Below are 22,299 nucleotides of genomic sequence, written 5' to 3' on the forward strand. Positions count from 1 at the left end.
TGCAGGAGTGCTTTATGTAGTGGCTGTTGGAGTGTCCAAATAGATCAAGCTGTCAAAGCCAGGTGTCTGTGCTCTGGGGAGCTACAGAGGCTCCTCAGCTGCAGGCTGCCTTTTATTAGCTCCTAAGTGGCAAAATGAGTTGCGTGATGGACACAATCTCTCTGCTGTGCTTGTTAAGTAAAAGGAGTGGGGGGGATGACTGTGTGTGTGTGCAGATTCAGACGTAATACATGCTGAATTGTATGACCTGCTAAGCACCTTAGCAACATCTGGTGCATTGTCTACTCGGTTTTGTCTTTTTTGTCTTCTCCCTGAGACTGTCCCCAACCATAGTGTTCCCACTCCACTTCATGGGTGACAGTTTTCTGGGGGAAAAGTCCTGGCAGTTAAATGACAGCGGGCCCTGAGAAGCAGGTGGAGGCATCTGTGCATGCTCACGAAGCTCTTGTTTTCCTCGCCTTTCCCACAGATGGATGGATGCGGCTTCCGCACATCTGTGTGAGCTGTGACAAGGAGCAGGAGCTGTAGTGCTGGCAAGGCACGGTTCTGAGCAACACTGCTGTGTGACCCAATGTTACGTCCTCCCTCCTCCCTCAAACCCTTTACGAGCTCTGCACCCTGGCCTGTTGCAAAAGGGTTGTTCTTAAAGTGGGACTTTCGCGTGGGCTTTGCTCTCTGTTGCAGTTAGAGAGCTGGATCCTGCTGGAGTTCCTTCCTGGTCACAAATGTGTTTGAAACGGGTCAGATCGTAAAAGCTTATCAGCAAGAAATAACACTCAAGTTTCACTTGAGCTTCGTTATGTATTTATTCGCTTGGCTGAGTGGCACCCCCCCACAGCAGCTAGTGCTTTCTTTAAGCCAAACCCGACTTCTGCTCTTCCCTTGGCACAGATCTGAAAGCTGTAAGGAGCGTTGCTCGCTGCCAGTGGGAAGGCCCGGCTTGTCTCTGTCCTCGCACTCTCCAGTCGCCGCTGCTGTGCTAAGGCTGCGTGGCCAATAGGTGGCAGCACTCCATCTGCTTACCTCGGCTTTGGGGAGAAAAAAGAGGGTTTTCTGCAGGTACCCGCTGGAGGAGGCTCGGCTTTCCCACTTTAGCCTCAGGTGTGAGTGAGAGTGAAGCGAGCCCTTCTGCATCCTGAAAGCTTCCATGCACTGTAAGGATCCTTTCTGTAGGTTTCCAAACGTAGGTTTTTGTGCAGAAGCAAACTTAATCAGATGATCTCGCTTTGACTTTTGTCCTTTTTTTACTACTGTAAACTGATCAGTGAATTCTGTTGGGTACACCTAAAACGTAAGAAGTCTTGGAAAAACACTAAGTGGAGTCACGGGATTGTTTTTTGCCCTTGCACGTGTGTGGTAACTTTCACATAATGATCTCAAAATAAACCCTGAGCCTTGCTACGTCTATGCAAATGAGGCAAAGTTATCTCTCATAACGGCTGGGGGACAATAAAGCTAAGGTTACTTGCTGCGTTCAACTTTGCAAGTTACTTTGAAGGTGTGTTGCAAGTGTTTGCTGCTATAACAAGGGGACCTGCAGGACAGGTTTATACTGTGATGACAAAAACAGACTGTAAGATAAGCATAGCCAAAGGGAAGGAATCGAGGAATTGTGTGGTAGGTGAAAAGCAAGTACCAGACTTACATAATTTGGTCTTGAACCACAGCCATTTCATTTTGAACCCAAATCAGGTTCACGCTACTAGTTTTGTCTGCAAAGCTCTCACTACAAAAGCAATCCTGGATCATGAGCGTGTCTGAGAGGCCTACGTACTTTCTTGTTTCTTAGGAGTTCTCAGCTCCTTGTGGAATAGCTGGAGATGAGGCTTTGCATCTTTTCTACTTCGGTGTTGCTTAATTTCCTCCACTTCTGCCCACCTTATCCTGACTTCTCTCTAGATCCCAAATTCTGGGACACCTGTTAGTATTAAATGGCTCTTGTTATTTTCTTTGCCTGACAGACTATTTCTGTGAGCCTGCAGATTTGGTTTTCAATTGCGTGCTGCGTGTCATCGGCTATGTGAGACTTATGCCTAAGTTCTATTGATGTGTAGAGTCATTTCTAAAAATGCTCGGTATTGATCTAATTAGGCACCCAGAGAGGCCAATTACTCAGGCAGCTCTTACTTTTTTCACTCGAATATATAATGTTGCAGTGCATGACTTGCTCAGATCTAGACTCTGAAAATAGAAAACCATTATTTTCAATTACTTTTTTGGATTTGTTTCCAAAACCTTGCTGCAGCAGTAATGAGGATGTCGATCTAGATAAGAAGTGTCTAAAAGTCCCATCCTTCTACCTTACTCAGAGGAGCCAAGCATCCAACTAAGGCACATTTCTGGCCAGAGGTCCTAAAAACGTTTCTGCCATGTCTCACTTGTATCCAGCGTCTCTCTCCATAGGATGGAAAATGCGATTTCTTATGGCAGCTCATCACTGATAGAGCTCTGCCCCTAGAGACCGAAGCTAAAATGTTTTGTTCTTTCGTGTGCCTTTTTAAATCTCTACAACTCTTGTTTTGTGTTATTTTAAATATTTCCCCCTCCCCCCCCCAGCCTTGCCTTTATGCATTCATAAAGGATGTTTCTTGCTAGATTTTGGCCAGAAGAAGTCTCTCAGTAATCTGAGAAGGGCAGAAAAGACCAAGTCAGGGGAGGTGGCGCTTGGGAGCCTAATCCCTAAACTCCTGCGGATTAGAGTCGGGGCGCTGCGCCAAGGCAACCCAAGCTCTATTCCTGGCCCTCTAAACCCCCTAGCTGCTTTGGATCTGCACTGTGCACGTTTCAGAGAAAGCACTGGGCTTGCGATGTGTTGTCAGCAGTTTTTGAACCCTCTGCAAGCTAGAAATGGTGTCTCTGTGATGAACTAAGCTGGGGGAGGAGGGGTGCCAGTGGTTGGGGTGGGGAGAAATGTGGGATCAGCACTGTAATTACATGCACCAGAAACTACTCCCAACCTCCTTTTCCCCCGTTCCCTTCCTCTCTCCCAAAGTGTGACTTTGCTTTCAGCTGTCATGTACTCGGGTTGATGCTGCCAAAGTTTGTATGGAGAAGCTGTGCTGGAAACAGGCATTGGGCAGAGGCTGCAGGCTGTGCGGGTGTGGTTGCACACGTGCATGTGTTGGTGCTCAGGGAATGGAGTAAGTGCTGGAGCATGTTGCAAGTGAAGATGCAAGAACTTTGTAGAGTAATAAAATGTGTGTGGCTTGTGTTTGGTTTGGAAACTCAACCCCATCTGTTCCAGATGTTTTCAGTTGTGTTTATAGCAAACAGCTACTGTGCTGCTCTTGGAGGAAAAAAAAAAAAAGTAATTGGGGTGTGCCTATACAACACCTGCACGCAGGCAAGAGCAGCATTAATGGTGCTGAAGGATTTAATGAAGAACCTGAGCTTTCAGGGTAGGCTTCTGTGTCATGGCTGTGAGTTGTGTTGGTAAGAAGCATATTCTGCCCCTTAATGAAAAGCAACAACTGCTTGTAAAATGATACCTTCTAGTACTCTTGTGTCTGAAATCAGTCAGGATCTCAGGCTCATGTTCCTTTCTAGGTATGGTGCCGTATTATTTGCTGCCATCCAATAATGCAGATGAAGAATGTGTGTTTTCGTAAGCTTAGATAGTGTTTTTTGAATTTGACTTGTTTTGCTTTGTTTTTTTCTCATCTGCGAAACATCTGGGATTTGCTCACATGAGCTGAGCTGCAGCCTGCAAGCTGGAGAAGAGGCTGATGGCTATTTTAGTACAGGTACTTGGGGTGGGGGACACGATAGCGAAGCTGAAAGGGCTGCTGCTGAACTACTGCTTCTAGAAACAGAGGGCTCTGGTGATTTTCTAGCCAAACGCTTCTCTGTGTAGGTAGACGTGGACATGCTGTTGCAAGGTAGATATCCTAAGACAATTTGCTTGCCTTGTTTTTGTTCAGTTTTTATACTGTCCTGAATCTGATTGTGCCTCTACAAATCCCTTCGAGTATTTGTTGCTACTGCATTTGGAACATCCTGTGGGGTCACAAGTGAAAGTAATATAGATGTGAAGAAGTTTGGAAGAGTTTGGTTCTTTGCGTACCACGCTTATTTTTGTTCCATCCAGGAAATATGAATAAAAGGTAAATGGTTTTTGATTATTGTGCACATATCCTATTTCTTACCAATGGTAGGAAAACAGGTTACAAACTCTGTCCCCTTCTTTTAAGAATAGAAAGTTTGCACAGCTCATTGTCCAGCAGTGTATGCTTTGCCTCCAAGTGATATGCAAGTAGATTATTTAATACAACTAGAAATGTTTCCTTTGTTATTTTGTCATTACCGTGTTTGTTTTTGGAAGAGAGCTTGCAAATGAACCATTGAAAAGCATTCAGGCCCTTTATTTTATGTATGAAATATAGCAGTAAGTATGTCTGGGCAATGCCCCAGGAGGACTTCACGACAGAGGTATAGAATTAGGAGCCTGTTCTGTAAAGAGGAGCTGATAAGAGGTGGAGAGGAATGGAAGGGGAAGGAGAGGAACTGCTGAAATCAGTCTTCAAGTAGATGAATGAATGGGTGACACACATAAATGACTGCTGTGATGGCCTGACTTACTGGAGCTTGGTCTCTGGATAATCCTCGTATGTCAGATTTCTGTAAGGCCAACATGTGACACAAAGCTTGCCTCTCGACAGACAAGTGTGCTTTGCTGGTATTAAGAGGCTGGCTGAAGCCGAGTCTCCCACTGTGCATTCGAATGCGTGCGTATGTCTGTGTATAGTATGTGTGCTGCAGCCAACATCCTTTAGAAGAACTTGAAAGGGAAACTGGAATTCCACAAGCTCTTGGCTCTTGCATAGACAGTCTCAAACTTGCCTGAGTGTGTGTATGTCCTTGTTAGAAAAAAAAAAAAAAAGAAAAAAGAAGGAAAAAAAAGGAAAGAAAAAAGAAACAGAAAAAAACCACAAAGACTTCTAGCCGGGATTACCTTTCTCACACCTGTCACCACTGATGTCCTCTCAAGGTTAGAATTCGAGCAACGTGAGGCCAGCTTATACCAAACGCCATTTGAAAGAAGCTCTATGAAGGAACAGCAGGCACTGGAAGGAGGACGGGAGTGCCCACAGTAACATGAACAACAACTTACAAGTCAACCTGCCCAGGACTTGGGCTGGTTCAAATAGCTCGCTCCAGGAGAAGTCTGAGCATTCCTTTTTTCTTTTTTATTACTATAGGATGGAGGACGAGGCAGTACTGGATAGAGGGGCTTCCTTCCTTAAACATGTATGTGATGAAGAAGAAGTGGAAGGTAAGAGACCTTGGACTGCTGGGGATTCGCAGTTCTTCACAGTTCTTATTTGTATATAAAATTACCAGATAGGTAGTAGAGAAAAAAGATATTTTGTTTTGACTATTAATCCTAAAATTGGTCAAAGCACCATTGAGCTTACTCAGGTTGAAACTGCCATTTAAAATTTAAAATACATCGTCTTTTTCAGTTCAAGAGTGAAAGTTATTGTATGCTCCTTGTGTACGTTTGTACTTTTCACAAAAGCCCATTCACTGTCTCTTGCGTAGTGACTGTGCAACACGGGCTATTTGTTTCTTCTACATGTGTTTTAGCAGTGCTTGTATATCCCCACTGCACCTCGGAGGGCTGGAATGCAGTAACAGGTTTTGCAACCTGGAAAGAACGGCAGGATTTGTACCAAGCATTGGGGGTGGGCATAAGGCAGCAACAGGATGTTTTCCTGGATTATGCTTTTGTCTGCTTTTGAAGAGTTTTCCTTGGAAGAGGAATTTCCAAGAGAGCAAAATGTTTCCTTACCTTTCAGGAAAAGAGTAGACTTTGAAAGTGTTTTCATTTTCTCTCTGGCTAAAAACATTGTGAAATGTGAAAAGAGAAAGGAGTTTAAAATTAAAGTTTTTAAGATTGGCTGTGGAAAAATTTTGAAGCTGATAAGAATGAGTTATTTGCAGCAAATTCTCCTTTCCTTGTTTTATGACTATCAGCTGACAGGGTGTTTGATAAGCTAATAGGGGAAGAGGAGGAACAAACCATGGGCTATGTACTCTAGCTAGAAAGGAAATGAGGCCAGCGTTCTGTCTCACAATGTTGCCCTTCCCCTTTTGACCTGGATCTATAGTTTTATTCTAGTTTATTTGTAAACTGCAACCAGTGGCTTTCCTTTAAAATGTTTTGAAAGGTATACGATTTCATGTCATTATCACCTATGGTGGACACCAGTGGATAGAGCAGTATGAAGGGAAGCAGTCTGTAAAATTGATCGATTCTAGAACATTTGCAGCAAGTAAGACCAGTCATTGCCATGAAAATACCTGTGCTTTTTTTCCCCTCTAATATGAAGTCATCTGTGCTCAGTGGCTATAAATCACCATGTTGAGTTTAATTAGTCCATTTGCTGTCTGCAGGGTTGGAATGACAGGGTTTTTCTATTAGCCTTTTGCTTGTAGAATAATTGATAGCTTTGGCACAGCAGAAACATTTGGAAGGAGAAGGAGGGGGAAACGTTTCTTGTAATGTAACATCTTAAGTGTTGCCACATGCTCTGATGGTGTGTATCACCCATATGCAGTGCTCAAGGAATATAATACATAATTTTATTGGAGAAGAGCAGTACATGAGTGTCCATTTTAATAGTCTGTGACAAAGGCTGTCTGTGAAAAAGGTCATGGCTAATGTCTTAAGTAATGTGGCATGTTTATCTCCATCTTTCAGAGCAGAGGTCATCATTTGATTTTCTTGGGCTCTTCATCTCGCTGGGGTAAGGGAAAGAGAAGGTGGAAAAAATACGAAGTATTTCTGATTGCACTCAGTGGGCCTCTGAGAGCTGTAGCTGCTTGTCTGAATCTGCCGAGGCTTGGGCTGTGTAGCCAGCTAATTCCCTTGTTCATGCTAAATGCAGTGCCTTGATTCTCGCCAGCTTCAGTGAATGACCTAGCTAAATGACAAAAGAAGCTGCCGTCTGTGGCGGGGCGGGTGCCGATGCTGTAGCATCTGTCAGTGTCACGATGCAGAGGGGTGTGCATATGATCTGGCTGGTGAGTTGCTGCCCAGCCGCTCCTTGCTTCTGAACTGGGACAGCCTTAAATCCAGGGCTTGCCTTGCAAATTTGAGGTGTTACCACAGTGCAAATAATTATTCAAGCTCTGGCAATTTGAAGAGAACTTACTTGCCTTAACTCAGAAAATGCATGTCGATAATTGTATTTCACCCTTTACACACACAGATATATGCCCTGTATAGAACTACAAGAAACGCATGTGCACCTGATATGTACAAATGCCCCCCATGTGCAGACATAGTATGCATTTATCTAATGGAGTGATTCAAATGTCAGGTTGAAGGCCCTCGGCTGACGCTTCCTGCAGATAGTTTTAAGTCTTTGCTAGATTTAGGGCAAGGGTCTGAAGCACAAGTCTTATGAGGAGCAACTGAGGGAACTGAGGTTGTTATTCAGGAGAATTCAGGGCTCAGGGGAGACCCTGTGGCTCTCTACAGTTACCTGAAGGGAGGTTGTGGCGAGATATGAGGGTCAACCTCTTCTCCCAGGAAACTAGCAATTGGATGAGAGATAATGGCTTTAGGGTGCACCAGGCAAGGCTTGTTTTGGATACTAAGAAAAATCTTTTCTCAGAAGAGAGTGATGATACACTGGCACAGGCTGCCTAGGGAGGTGGTGGAGTCACTGTCCCTGCAGGTGTTGAAGAAAAGTGGAGACGAGGCGCTGAGGGATGTGGTCAGTGGGTGTGGTGGGGGTGCACTGACAGTTGAACTTGATACATCTTAGAGGTCTTTTCCAATCGTAGTCCTTCTTTCATTCTGTGGTTTCTGCATTAGAGGTGCAGTGGCACAGTTTCAAGAAAAAGGTCATTATGTGTAGAGATCTGAATGTGTTCATTCTGAAGTCCTCTGTGTCACTTCAGCCCATTGATACTGTTAGAACTTGTTTTTCTGAAAGGTTTATACTGGTTGCAGCCACTGTAGAAAGTAACTTCTGGTGGAGTTGTTACCTCCAAATGTACTTTTTTTTCCTGGTAGTTCTTTATTTTTTTTTTCTACTTTCGTGGGAGAAAAATGTACATATCATACAGTTGTTTGCCTTTTTCCTATTTGTTTATCTGCTAATAATTTCTTTTTCATCCAGCAGTCAATTTTGATCAAATTTCTTAGGAAGGCCGCTTAAAGTTATTTCTTCAAACTTGGTAGAATGCAGCTGAGGAGGGAAATGAGACATTATAACACCCTTAGAAAGCTGGCTGGTTTTCCTGCTTTTGAATATGCTTGATTTAAAACAGGTGAAGGCAGTATTTGAAAGTCATCATCCTGAGCATATTAACTTTCCAGAATGGAGGGGAAATATAGCATGCTGTCACTCTGAGGTAGCAAGCAACTCCTGAACTCGGTCTGTTATTATTTTAGTAGCTAATTGTTTTGTGTTACGTCTGTCAGATGGAGATAACAGCTCTGGATTAGCACATCGCTCATTGATTTGATTATGTAGTGGTGTGAGAGAAGGGGAAGGACTCAGTTTGTTAAGGAGTGGGGGAAAAATGGACATTTCTGATCAGCAATATGTTTAGACATTTTCAGCTTGAGGTGGTTGTCGGTCATGCCCTTGCTGAGTAAATGTAATAGTAACAATAGAAACCATGTATACATTGCAAAAGTATGTCCTTTTGGCCTAGATCCAGAGATTCTTTAATGGTTCTCTAAGGTGGAACCTCAGTCTGATCCTACACTGCACTACTATTTTATTAGTGATATCAGCTGTGGACATTCAAAAATGACTTGGTTGCACGTACTCTTCCTACTGTCTTTCATGAGAGAAGGCTTAATAAAATGAGTATATTTCAGTTTGCAGAGCTGCTCTGCTGTCCATAACTGATGTTTCACAGAAGCATCCGGAAATGTTACTTGGCGAGACAGGGGGGTCTCCTTGAGTCCTGTCCAGCATATTAAAGAAAATGAGAGAGTGTAGATTTTTCTGGGGCTAATAAGAGCAGGCACTGCCCTACGCTGAACCTCCCGTGTAAGAAAGCCATTCCCATTCATTTTGAGCACTGCACGTTCCTTTCCTTGAAGGTAATTACATGTTGCTGTAATGCCACTGTTACGAGTGCTGGTATGTGTGACACAAAGAGATTACTTAATAACCAATTTTGCAACAGGGGAAAAATAAAGCTCCACCTTATCCTTTGAGATAAGGTATTCTTGGCTCCTTAAGTAACTTCCCCCAGGCTTGCCGTCCTGCCTTTGCAGTGGGGTGGAGGATGCGGGATTTCAAGTCTGGCAGCTCTCTTACTGGAAATCAGGGAAGCACCCTGCCTGTGGCCCATAGGAGAAGGGACTAGCTCTTGTGTAAGGTGTTTTGTCCTGTTTTTCAATGGATTCTCAAAGTAATGCCGTGGAGAGTATACCTTAGTACTGAATTCCAGAAAAAGTTCTGTTACAATGAAAACTTTTCTGTGGGTTTCATTAACATTATAGGATCTACTACATATAGAGCCTAAAACAGGGACTTTGTAGGAGTGTCTGGGGACATCCTTTGCCATTTTAGCTGATCGCTCCCCACACTTCCATCTTCCATCCTTCCTATTCTAGACTATGTTGTGTCACTACTCTTTGCTGGTAGAAAGCCGCACTATGCTGTGAGTCTATGATTATTTACTTGATGGTTGGATCAGTGAAGAGAAACAAAGATTGCTGTGAAAATCATTACCTTCATTAACAGCAGGTAGAAGATGTGAGAAAGCAGTTGCATCTAGCCATCTACTTTGTTTTCTTCTTGTCTTCTCCCACTGCAACCCCCAGTTTTTGATCACTGTAGACAGACCTTCTCTGTTTTCAGAAACAACCAGAAGACCTGTTTCATATCAATTCAAGCTTTTAATTGCTTCTGAAATGAGTACAATAATAATAATAAAAAAATCATGTGAAGTCTAGCACAAAATGTACTTCATTAATTTCTTTGGTACCTTTAACTGCAGAGCTAGTCAGCGTAGGCTGTATGTCATTTGGTTTTGCAAAAGCAAGATGCTGAGGACTTAGGGACTGCCTTTTTTCTCTCTTTCTGTGCAGCAGATGGCATGACTTGGGACCAGCAGGCACAGATGGGAACCTGAATGCTGCCCCACACAGTTAGTAAAAACAGGATGACTGGTTTGGATTTTCCCAGCTGTGAAATGTTTAGATGAAAGATTTCAGTTGAAATTCTGTCCAACTTTGGTTCTCAGGACACTTGACAGGATACTGAAACGTGCCCTTATCTGTTTTGTAAAACATGACAGGGTCCTAGTGCTGTGGCTTCAGTACAGTCTTTTGATAATATACTAAATCCCTATGTAAAAGTTGGGAAGTGCTTTTCTGTGTGTGGATTAATTAAGTCAACTGTGTAAATGCTGCGACCTTTGTGAAATGTAAATCACTTGTAAAGTGTTTTGTTCAGAACTGTGTTGTCCTTCAGATAATATCACTTGAGTCATTAGTTAGCTCAATGTTGGTAAATCTCTGAGCACGTTTACTGTTGGCACTTTCCAACCTGTGTCTGTTTCACTCACTGTTGCATGAAGTATCTCTCTGGTTATTGCAAATGCTTTTCATATGTTGGTAGGCATCAGGGTTAGCTTTGAAGATGCTGGGGTTGTGTGAGAAGGTGCTGAGAACTCCTGAAAGCTCTATAAGGAAAATCTGTGAAGTTTATATAGTTATAAACTGATCACTTCACCCACTGCAAAGAAAAGATTGTGTTGTTGTGTTTTTTTTTTTAACCAAGGATAAATTCTGTACTACATGTAAGGTACTTGGCAGCGAAGAGTGATGCATTCTATATTGTTCTGACAATGGCTTTCCTTATAACCAAACTAAATTTCACATTTTAGTTTGAAACAGTTTCCCCTTGTCCTGTCACAACAGACTTTGCTAAAGAGTCTGTCCCTTTTTTTCTTGTGCCTTTAGTTACTGAAGGGACAGATCCCCTTTAGATACTGAATGGGTCATCTTGGGGATCAGGCACAGTATTTACTCAACTCTGCAGTTCACCTTCTGCTTCTACAGAGACCTTCCGAATCCGTAGCAAGCAAATCATTTGATCATTCCCTGCCTCAGCTTCTCATCTGCAAATGGACCAGTTATACTTCCTTTGGCTGCTAAGGGTTGTTAATGTTCCAAAAGAGGAACTGCCATGTAGTAGGAGTTGCCCAAGAGACAGCACCAAAGGCTGCTTTCCAGCTGCTGAGGTGATTCACGCCTTAAATGCAGTTTCTCTTTTGCTTCACTTTCGGACTCTTCCAGCATGTGGTGGCTCTCACATAAGCTGATGCTCACCCACCCAGCCTGTGTCGGTCTTTATATTACAACATCATATGCTAGCAACTTAGACTTTCCTTTCACTTGGGTTGTATTCCTACTCCAGTTGCCCAGCTCTGTGGGAACTTCCTTCAAAATGAAAAGGGACTGAAAAGAGAGACAGAAACCTGTAGTGCTTCCTGAAAGGAAGTGTGTTGCAGGAGTGGAATCAACAAGTCTTTTGTAAATGCAGCTCCCAATGCATTCCTTCCTATCTGGTGCCCCGTTGGCAGGAGCTTGGCCTTCTGATACACCCAACCTCAACTGCAGTTTGCCTTCCAGAAAATATGCTGTTGCCTCTCTATGTTGAATTCCAACTGCAGCCTTGGAATCAAGGTTGGCTTGTGGAACTGTTCTCCCTTAGGATGTGGTATTGCAGTGTTGGGCACTTACAAGGACTTCCCCTGAGCTGCTTGACGCTTGCCAAAGAAATGGGATGCTGGCTAGGTAGATCTTTGCCTGGCATCTTGTGTTTGTATATCATGTTTTGGTTGCTGACTTGTGCCTTGTCTTCATTGTTTGTTCTTCAGGCTTCAGACTATTTGACTCTTAATGCAGCAAAAGACGGCTAGCAGTTCAGGCTCCTAAGAAGACACAGGATTTGCTTCAGACACCCTTGTGTCCATCAGCATTTATAGTAGTGATGATACAGTAATAATTTATAGTAATTTTCTGTGCTTGCAAAATCAGGGAAAGAATATTAGAAGCTTTTATTCCAGAGTCAGTGCCCTCGAAAAATGGTAGTGGCCTCCAACTGAAGACCTAAGTACATAGGCTCAGTAGCTGTGAAAATCAAGGCTCTTATTTATATTGGAGAGTGATCGAAAACCCACCTGCCTGTATTCATTTAATAGGGCCAATTGCAGCTTGGTATTAACTTGGTGATTAATGAGATGGAAATAGGGAAAACAAGGCCAAGATTTTCAGGCAAGAAGGGCTGTTTTGGATATATCCATTTTGGGTGGTAATTCAGGGCATTTCTAAAGAAGACATGATTTTTGAAAAAGCTGTGATCTGTTCTTGATATGGATACCAGAATATCTGAAGGTTCTGTGTGTCTGAACAGCTTGATCTAAGACTTAGAGCAAGCAGCCGTGCCCAGCACAACTCTTCCTCTGCTCTGCTCCCCAAAGCTGTGCTTTTGAAAAGTTTTCTTTAAGTAGAATCCAAGCAACACTGGCCAGATTAGATCAGATAACAGTAGGGCAGGTTCTGTGGCTTCTGTAACCTCTCATAGCTCCAAAGAGGAGAGAAAGAAAAGCAGCTTATGGGGTTGTGGGTAAGAGTCTAGCAATGGCTTATATAAAGCTCAGTGGTAATGCCCCAAACACATTTATTGTTATGTGTAAACAATGTCGATCCATTAATTTTTTGTGGTGTCTTTTAGCTGCCATTGGCATGTGCCTTCTTGGCTTCATGGTGCACGTTCTGATCCTTTCCTAGCAATGTCTGACTTAATTTCCTATTTTTGAACAGTTTGTAGGATTTTCTAAGAGCCAGATGAAGACCTTACTTTTAATTTTCCTCTTCCTATTTTAGACCTTCCTGACTTGATTACGTGAGCTCTGTGTTTTAGAGCTATCCTGTTCTCTGAGGCTAACGCACGTTTTAAACATGCTTCACTGGAACAGCTCCTGAGTCTTGCTAGGAATCTGGCATTTTGTCTGGGTCACTGATAGGCAGCAAGTGAGCATATGTTTGAAACTGAGAAGTGCAAACTTCAGATAGATGGCTAAGAACACTTTCTGTCTGGCTAAGTATAATGTTGTTATATGGGAAGCTTTTAAAGACTGCAGAGGTCATCTCACACAATGATTAAACCAGCCTTTTGAAGATATTGAAGATCTAGGAGTTTGCTGATAGCAAAAGATTCTCATACTTACGTGCTGTCTTCCACTACCCAGTTCAGTTCCCTTCCCCCATAGATGTTTTAGTGCAGGATTAAATTCTGAGAAGTAATACAAGTATGTAACGTGCTCTTTGCTCAAGTTCACTGCTTAATTAAGTAATTCAGTGTATGTTCATTGCCAGTGTTTGGTCCTCCCTTGAACTTTTCCATCCTAGCAGTGAAGATGGGCTCCATTATGAGAGCTGGCAGAACTGAAGAGAGCTGTGCTGTTTCTAATCTTGTCCTTTCTTATTTTATCTTTCAGCTGAAATCTAGCTTGCATTTTGTCTCTTCCTGAGCCTGTTTTCTCTTTTGCCCTGTACTACACATTTCTCTCTTCTTTTCTGTTCTCTTCACGGCCTTTGTTAGGTTTTGAACCCCATACTGAATGTTATAGTTGCTTTGCTTATAAAGTGTTTGGCCCCATCCCTCAAAAGCCCATCATCTGATCAGGTCACATGGACCGTTTTCTTTGCCAGTAGCTACCCAGCATGGAGTAATTCACTTATTGCATATTACTGTCATTTTAGATGCCGTAGTGCCTGAAGGCCATCCTGATCTCACTTTGCTCAGCATAACTGGTTACAGATTTTTGCAGTCATTGTAGACATGAATTATTCTGTTTCTGCCGGTCAGTCTCTTGCCTGGCATCCTTTATCCAAATCCAGGCATCTACTTGATGTTTCTGGCTCTCTGGTTTGTACTCAGACCCTTAACAGGCCTTTGGTTCCCATCACGGGAACCTCTTGCAGAGGTTATTTTGTGCCCAAGCATCACCAACTGTGAGACATGCATGTTTCTGCAATACTGAAATTGTTAGTGTGACACAAAGAGCCAAGCCTGTTCCAGTTACACAGGCTGCCCTCAGTTTGGTGGGAAACACATCTTTTATGTGGTTCTGCTGCTACTTTGCTCTTGGAAGCAGTAGTGATTTGAGTCTGATTTATCTCCGGTTGGAACATCTCTTTGTTTAGATTTCACTCAAATTTCAACAAACTACTCAATGAAGCCTTGTGAGCTTTACCTCTTGGGTAAATTCCTACTTATACTCAAGACACTGCTTTTCCAGATTAATGTGTTCTGAACATCCTGTAGGAACTAAGTGCTGAGCCCAGGAGTGTGCCTGGTCAGCCCGTCTAAAGGATTGCTTATGGCTTTTAGTTTTGGCATCGGTGTTCAGATGCATTAACGGGAATAGTACTTGATGTTTACACTCGTTTAGAGGAAAGAATGACGTCCCTTGTTTCTGATGCATGAACCAGCTGTATTCACTGTCATGCCTTCTGAATTTCTGTGTCCCTTCTACCTAGAGTTTACATCTCCCTGATGTGTCATTGAAAATATTCTGGTTTGTCTATTGTTTCTTGGAGGCTTGCGTTTTCATCTGTGGGAAAGTTAATATTCTTTAGATTGCTCATGGGAAATTATTAGGTACTGTATGATATAGGAGGGGAGGGTTGTTTCTGTTCTACCAGTACTAGCTGTGCCCTGAGTGGAGTGTTGCCCAGGCTGTGCATCCTATCCCATTTGCACTTGGGCACACGGTGTGATAGCTACATCTTGAAGTGGGAGCTGGTTGGGGTGGAGATGCCATCCTTGGGAGATGGTTACTACCTGTAACCCATTTGAATCAGGTAGAGTTAAGTGCACTTAGCTCAAAGCAACGTGTCCTTTTGTTCTTATTTCTTGAGCTGATTTGAAACTAAGCAGGGCTTACTTCAGGAGTTTCTTAGTGCTACTTTTAGTATCTCCCTTTTAAAATGGATCATCCCTGTGATTTATTTGTCCTTCTGGCCCATCAGCTTTTTCTGTCATTTATTTCCTTGGATTCTTGCACAAAATGAGAAATATCCTTCCATTGCCACTTCCAGTTTTGAAAAGCCACTAAAAACTGCACAGACTCTCTCTGATCCCAGCGATGTGTTGCCACATTAAGCTGTGTGCTTGGCAAAGCGTGCAGCAGGCCGCAGGCCTTGGCAGCCTCACCTGCCAGCCTTGTGTGACTTCAGAGCTGCTGCAGATGCAGGTCCCGAAATGTTGGGTGACTCTATGGAACAACCTTTCAATAAAGGTAGCAACTCGTAAATAGTAAGAATAAAAGCCATATGCTCTAGGGGTGTGTCAGGAAGCACATATATAACTAAAGCTTCCTCACCCTGGGGATATGCTGTGTTTCAGTTCTACCCAGGTATGAGACCGATTTGTTAGGCTATGAAAATGGGCAGAGAATGGCACACCTTTGCCTTCCTGTGTTAGGTTAGCTGTGCCTCAAAGTTAAATAGCTGCCGTGTGCTGAACAAAGCCCTTCTTGCAGGTAGCCTGAAATTTTTGCCCCAGCCTCCATTTTGAGTGCCTGGACACCCACAGCTGCCTGGAGCAGGAGGCACAGGTGGCCAGAGCAGTTGGCTTTAGGAGAAGAAGTTGGCTGTGTAGGCATATTAGTTGTAACCACATGAGCTTGTCCAAGCTTGACGAGGTTTAATGTGACTCTCCCTGTTCTTTGGAAAAGAGCCTTGAAAGTGAAAATAAGGCCTGGCTGAAAAGTGCTGATACTTAACTCATTTTCATTGCTTTATAAATTTATAATGTTAGTTTTTGAACTTGTTTTCTTCTAAGGAGCCAGTCTGAGTTTCTTTATGGACTAGTCTAGCCATGCTCTACGTCTCAGCAGACCTCATCATGTACAAAGGATTCCTTCCTAGATATTATGTACCAGGCAGGCTTTATCCTTTGATCTCATAACTTTCAGCTCCATCCTCCAACTGACCAAGTTCTAATTTTGCTAAGCAAAAGCTATTTCACCATTTTCATAAAAGAAGAGACTTCATGTTTTAAATAAGAGATAGCATTATAAATGAAGTATAATCGCTTTCTGCTTTTGTTTGGCTGGAGATAACTGGAATGGCAAATGAATTTCATAGGTTTTCTGGTACTAACCTACACTTGGATTATTGCCGCTGTCACTGATACCATATTACATAAACATGTTTAAATACATCATATAAAAGGCTTTGTGAAAAGACCATTGTTGCAGGAGGGAACTCCCCAGAACTGCCTAAATTCAGACTTTGTGAGAAACCTGAACTGCATGGCTATTTCTAAGTGTGTGAGACATCAGGTCTATCCTATATGATTCTTTTGGGAAGATTTGGTTTCTTTTTTTATAGATGAGATGGTAGGCAATTATAATGCTTTTTGAAGCAAATGTCCTTCCAGAACTAGTTGGGAAAAAACACCTTAACTCTGGATTTCTTTCTCTCTAGATATGTTTGTGCCATTTGGGACTTGTGTTAAAGCATGAATGGATCCATGTATTTCAAACAGTATATACAGCTTGCGCTTCAGAGGCTTTGGGATGTCGAGTTTGGGACTGACATAATTATACTGAGAGTGAGTAATTCCCTGCCCCAGGCACACTTCCCACGTGGGCATATCCCAGGATCTCTTCATCACTTACACTTAGCCAGATCCGGAACTGATTGTGCCAGACTTGTCCTTGTTCCTTCACAAAGCTGCATTGCCCCTTGGTGAGCACTGAGCAGCCATTCAGTGTGCTAACACAGCACATACACCCTTCCTTTCACTCTCTAAAAGACATCGTCCTTTCTTCCTTGGACAGAAAAGGATCCTCACAGACAGACTCTTCTCTTGGCTAGAGGCTCATGCTGCAGCAACTGCAAAAACCACCAAGCAGTAATCTTGGTATAGACACATGGGAACCTGGTGTGTCATATACATGTGCAGAGCCTGCCTTATCCTTCATCTTTTTGCATGCCTCAGTGGGCAATGGAGGAATAGGTACCTGAAAGGAGGCTGGGGTGTGCAGGTAGCACGGGTGGTCAGGCTATGCTAACACATGAGTCTGGCAATGGAACCACACCCAAGCAACTAATGAGCGACAGACAATTTACTAAGTTTGAAAACTTCAAGCCTGCAAATTTCTGTGTTCTTATTTTTCAGTACACTTTTTTTTTTCTGTTTGCATTTCTTTAATCCCCAGGTTCCCTTAAAAGGAATAACTCTGAAAAGGACTCGGGAGCATAGTTTTACATGGAAACAGCATGCTTGGGGGCCCTGGCTAGTTGAGGCAGGGTGTCTAGAACTGCTTTCTTTGCTCATGCTTTCAGCATGCTGCTGGGATCAGCATATGAGTGTGCATGGCTTGAGATTCAGGCAGCTTCATTCCCAGTGCTTTAACAAGACCATGCTTGGCCAGGACAGAGACAAGAGATGAACAGATATTTCTGTGGGGGGGGGGGGGGGGGGGGGGGGGGGGAGGGAAGAGGGGGAGGAGTGCTATATTTTACAAAACTTAAATTTAGTAATATGTGAGTGGGTTTTCAGTGATAAAACTGATTCAGGGAGACCCTTGTGCCCGTACTTGAAGTTCGGGCTCTGTATCATGAGCTGCTGCTCTTTAGTAGCTCTTAATGAAGGAAAAGATGCCATTTCAACCAAAATTTTTCAGAGGAAAAATACCTCTCTGATGAGGACTGCTTCTTGCTTTATTAATGAAATGAGCCAGTTCTGTTCCAAATTTGGTACGCAGTAAAGTTTATCTCTGGGCAAAGAAAAGTTTAGCTTCAGAAGTTGCTGCCGAAATAAGTGGGGAAACTGTGACCCTCTGCTGTCCTTCAGAAGGAGAAAGGTGCAAGTTGCTTTCACTTGCAGGTCTTGCTGTGCATGTTAGGAGATTCTACAACATTGTGAAATTCATGCCTCTGGTTAACCAGAACAGTTCTAGAATGAATGAGATGCACACAGGGAATAGTTGCGCTCCTGGGGGAGAGTAGGTAGAGAGGGAGGCTGTAAACACAGTGGGCACCACAGGAGCAAATGTGCAAGTGGCTTGTGTTGAGTGCATGAGATAAGTTTATGGCTCAGTGGGACTTGGATGATCAGGAGAAGTTTAGCACTTGGCTTTCTTCTCCCCACTCTCCACCAAGCTGCCGGATAGCAGTGTGGTGCATGTGTGTACTGTTAAATTTATCAGGCATTGCCATTTGTAGTGAATCGTTCTCATGGGAAAGCTCTGTTAGCCCAGTGAGTAGGAAATGTCTCAAAGTTGTGCATTGAGAGTATGTGTCAATTGTTTCCTTCCAGGCATTTTGGGAAGGGAGCCTAGAAGTTTATCTCAGCATTTGCAACAGCATAAACAGATGCCAAGTACTTCAAGTATGCAGAAAAGGAAAACATCTTGATTGGTCACTCTGAACAGACTGTGAGAGAAAAATTAAAAAGAAAAGGGAAAAAAAAAGGGGGTGGGGAGGCAGGGAAAAGGACAAAAAGTGACGTTAACTAAGGCTCTCCCATGCAAAATAGGGAAAAGCAGCTAAGCAATGCAGATGTTGGCCTGCGTATATGCAACTTAGTTTCATATCACCAAAATCTGTACTGTGCACACGTGGTCAAAAGATTAAAGAGATTGTCCAGTTCTGTTGGCAGCATATTAAAGCATTAAGACTACGGGCTTACTATGATGTGTTTGTATTATCAAGCTGACCACAGAATTAAAGTGATTCAAAGGAGGATGTTGTCTAAATAGAAAAAGACAGAATCACCTCATCCTTTTTCATCTGGCTTTTGCATTTGATCCTGTAGGAATTCCTTGGACAGATAGCGCTGCCCTATGTTTCCCAGGGGCCATCCCTACCCTAACACCTGCTGCTTGTGCTCAGATAAGATTTCTCTATCCCTGCGTAGCATTTGTGCCATCTGCTGTGTTACAGCTGATATTTCCAGTTTCTGGAATAGCTCTCCTGGTTTTGTGTGCCACAGCCGAGTCCTGTCTTCAGATGCTGATCTGCAAGTCTTGCTGTAGCAAGCTTTGCTCACCAGCTTTGGCATTACTGCTCTGCCTGTTTCCAAGGGCCTCTGTGGTTTGAGCCCATTTTGGCTCTCCTGCCATTGTTGTGCTGCCTCACTTTGGACTTTGCTCGATCCTGGATTTCTGTTTCTTTTTTTGTCCTGCTCCCTGAGACGACAAGTTGTTGGTACTGTGCCGGATGGATATACAGTGTTAGCAGCCCAGAGCATCAGGAGGTGTGCACGTAGCAGTGAATTTGCTGGCTCCTAGGCTGTGCACTGTGGAGTTTCTGCAGTGAGCCTTTTGATGCCTTATGCTAGATAGAACTGGCTAAAGAGTAACTTCACTCTGAGACGTTTTCAGTAACACCCTGCTATTTGACGCACTTTGCTGTGGCACTCTGATCACCAGAAATGCTGTGATTCGTTTTGAGGGCCATCACCAGTACTGCTATGTCTGTGGTTGAGCAGAGAGAAGCAGTTCCTTCATAAGCCTCTGGTCTCTGTTACAACTTCCACCTGACAAATTACTTTGGAGCCGAAATGCATCACATTCAGTGCCATTCTGAGGATGAGTGTGTGTCTTATTGGAGAATTTTTTTCTCTTCTCATTTTCTTAGTCCTTATGAATAAAAAATGCAGTTTTTAAGGAGCCTTTTTTCAGATGCTTTCCTATGCTTCAGTAACTCAGTAACAGTTTGTACTTAAAATTTTTCATTTGTCCTCTGTGTTTGCTTTTTGAAAGAGTTACTCTTAGAGATCTGTGTACGTAAATAATTTTACTGGGCTATGAAGCATGCATGTGGATGGGTGTGAGAGGCAGTGTTATATGCATAGGGCATGAGCTATTTTCATAAGCCTCTGGCCCTATCTCTGAATAGAGCTCGTTATTCCATTCTTTGCATAGTCCTCGGGCAATACCATTAGCTCTGTTAAAGTTGTTGTCAGGAAGGGCCATGCTGGTCAAGCAGCCTCAGATGCTTTCGGTATAACATTTCACTTGCACAGTAGGTGAGCGACTCAACAAACTTTACAGCTGGCCTCAGGAGTGTGTGGAATTTGAATTGACAAAAGCAGAGTCTCAGCAAGGAAAGTACCAGACCTGACACACCCCACAGATAAATGAAGTAAGTGAAAGGTTAGGAGTGCATTTTCGAATAGGATATTCTCAGGCTCATGTCCCACGTACAGCTCTGCCTGTGGGCTGCCTGATCATTCATCATCACACACTGCCGTTGCTGATCCACTGCTGTCTCTTTCGGTGTCCTCAGACAAGGTGTCTCATGAGAGATTAATGTTTTCAAAGGCTGTTTTTCAAGGAGAAAGAATAAGAATAGATTGTTATGGAAATTGAGGATTTTGTGACAAAATTTTCAGCCTCTTAATCTCAAAGATTGGATTTAGAGCAATTGCATATACAGTGAAGTTAACTCATAGCTGCCCTCTATGGCTTTACTGTTGTGCTGGCATTTTCAAAGCAACTTCCTGCAACTGCACAAATAGGTGCTTAATGTGGAACCACGTAATGCTGCTGAAAAGGAAACAACAGTAATAGGTGAAGCTTACAGATGATCTCAGAGAGCAGTACAAACTGCAATGAGGAAGGGAAGATCTGTGGAGATGTGTAGATAGCAGGAGCTAGTTTTCCACCTAACTTTCCCAAGTGAAGCCTGACTTTTGTTGCTTGCTTAACTCAATTCTTAATCCTTAGTAAAAAGGAGAGAGGTGTGGGCACAGTCTGCAGGGCTTTGTATCTGATGACAGAGAAGCATATCTGCCTTGAGATGCCATCACTGTTGTCTTCTCAGGTGCCACCCTCATGACAGAACCTTCTGTGGCTTTTGGAGTGATGCAACTTATCATAGAATCACAGAATGGCTTGGGTTGAACAAGACCACAATGATCATCTAGTTTCATAGAATCATAGAATCACAAAGGTTGGAAAAGGTTGGGTTATTGTGGCCAAAGTGCAGGACCCAGCATTTGGTCTTGTTGAATCCCATCCCGTTGGCTTCAGCCCAGCTATCCAGCCTGTCCAGATCCCTCTGTAGGGCCTCGCTACCCTCAGGCAGGTCAACACTTCCAGCCAGCTTGGTGTCATCTGCAAATTTACTGAGGGTGCACTCAATGCCCTCATCCAGGTCATCAATAAAGATATTAAACAGGACAGGCCCCAGCACGACTAGTGACTGGAAACCCCTGCCATAGGCAGGGATGCCAACCACTAGACCAGGCTGCCCAGAGCCACATCCAGCCTGGCCTTGAATGCCTCCAGGGATGGGGCATCCACAACGTCTCTGGGCAACCTGTTCCAGTGCGTCACCACCCTCTGAGAGAAATAATTCCTCCTAATATCTAACCTAAACCTCCTCTGTCCCCTTCACCTTCTGCAGTGTGTTTCGGGAGAGCTGATAAATATCCTCTTTGGGAGATAGCTGAGGTGCTGGAGTCAGGGCTGAGGGTATTTTATCTGTGCTTCCCATCAAAGCCACAGCAGTCATGGAGGCTGATGTCTGAAGGCTGCAGTGTGGGATGGCCTCTCCTGTCTTGGAGGAGGCACCTGCCAAATGAGTTGGTTCAGCAGGAAGGATTTCAGCTCTCCTAAAGCTGGAGCCTTGGCCTTTTCCTGAGTATGTGATCTGATACAGTTGCACGGGGTTTTAGCAGCCATCCATTCATGTGAGGTGTAAGTATATGTTAAAAATAGCTGGATATGAGGTGTAAATGTATGCTAATAATAGCTGTACGTGAGGTGTAAGTATATGCTAATAATAGCTGTATGTGAGGTGTAAGTTTATGCTGGGAATTGATGTATGTGAGGTGACTGAGCCAGTGACTCTGCAGAAGGGTAGCTGTGCAGAAACTCATTTCTGGGTGTGAGCAGAAGCAGCTGACTATATGCAGATAAAGACACTTGTTCTCACATGCATTTAGGGCTCATTCATTCAGATAAACGTACTGTAGTTAGTAGTAGGGTATGTGTATTTTGCTGCACTGGTTGGGTACACGGTGAAATGAATGGGGAAACCAAATTTTGACAAAAGCATAAGACATCATTTATCTGAAGCAGCTGTTTTTAAAGTTTGGAGAAAGAAAGCAGAATTATCTAGGCACAGAAAAGGATATGTTTTCTATAATCAGAAGGAAAGATTTTTATCCCAGGCTGGTAAAAGTATGGAAAGCCCTGAAAATAGTTGTTTTTTTTTTTTGTTAAACCCATCAAAAGGAAATAACAATTGTCAAATGCAGTTCAAGTGCTCTATTTTGAAATAAA

At 43.3% G+C, this 22,299-nt stretch overlaps 1 protein-coding gene and 1 long non-coding RNA gene across 8 annotated transcripts in view; one reads left to right on the forward strand and one right to left on the reverse strand.

Moving 5' to 3' along the window:
• The window catches only part of SLC4A4 (solute carrier family 4 member 4), a 232,555-nt gene that overhangs the window by 63,448 nt on the left and 146,808 nt on the right, over window positions 1-22,299 (forward strand). For all 6 annotated transcript variants that reach the window (XM_046940813.1, XM_040699727.2, XM_046940815.1 and 3 more), the window contains one exon: window positions 5,199-5,272. In XM_046940813.1, coding sequence (XP_046796769.1) covers window positions 5,200-5,272 — 73 coding nt within the window. In that variant the 5' untranslated portion in view covers window position 5,199. The remainder of the gene's footprint in view (window positions 1-5,198; window positions 5,273-22,299) is intronic.
• Window positions 18,399-22,299, reverse strand: part of LOC107051724 — a 39,878-nt gene continuing 35,977 nt past the window's right edge. For both annotated transcript variants that reach the window (XR_005859573.2, XR_005859572.2), the window contains exon 4: window positions 18,399-20,332. This is a non-coding gene — a long non-coding RNA (uncharacterized LOC107051724). The remainder of the gene's footprint in view (window positions 20,333-22,299) is intronic.

This window comes from Gallus gallus, chromosome 4, assembly GCF_016699485.2.
Source record: "Gallus gallus isolate bGalGal1 chromosome 4, bGalGal1.mat.broiler.GRCg7b, whole genome shotgun sequence".
In the NCBI taxonomy this organism is placed as follows: domain Eukaryota; kingdom Metazoa; phylum Chordata; class Aves; order Galliformes; family Phasianidae; genus Gallus; species Gallus gallus.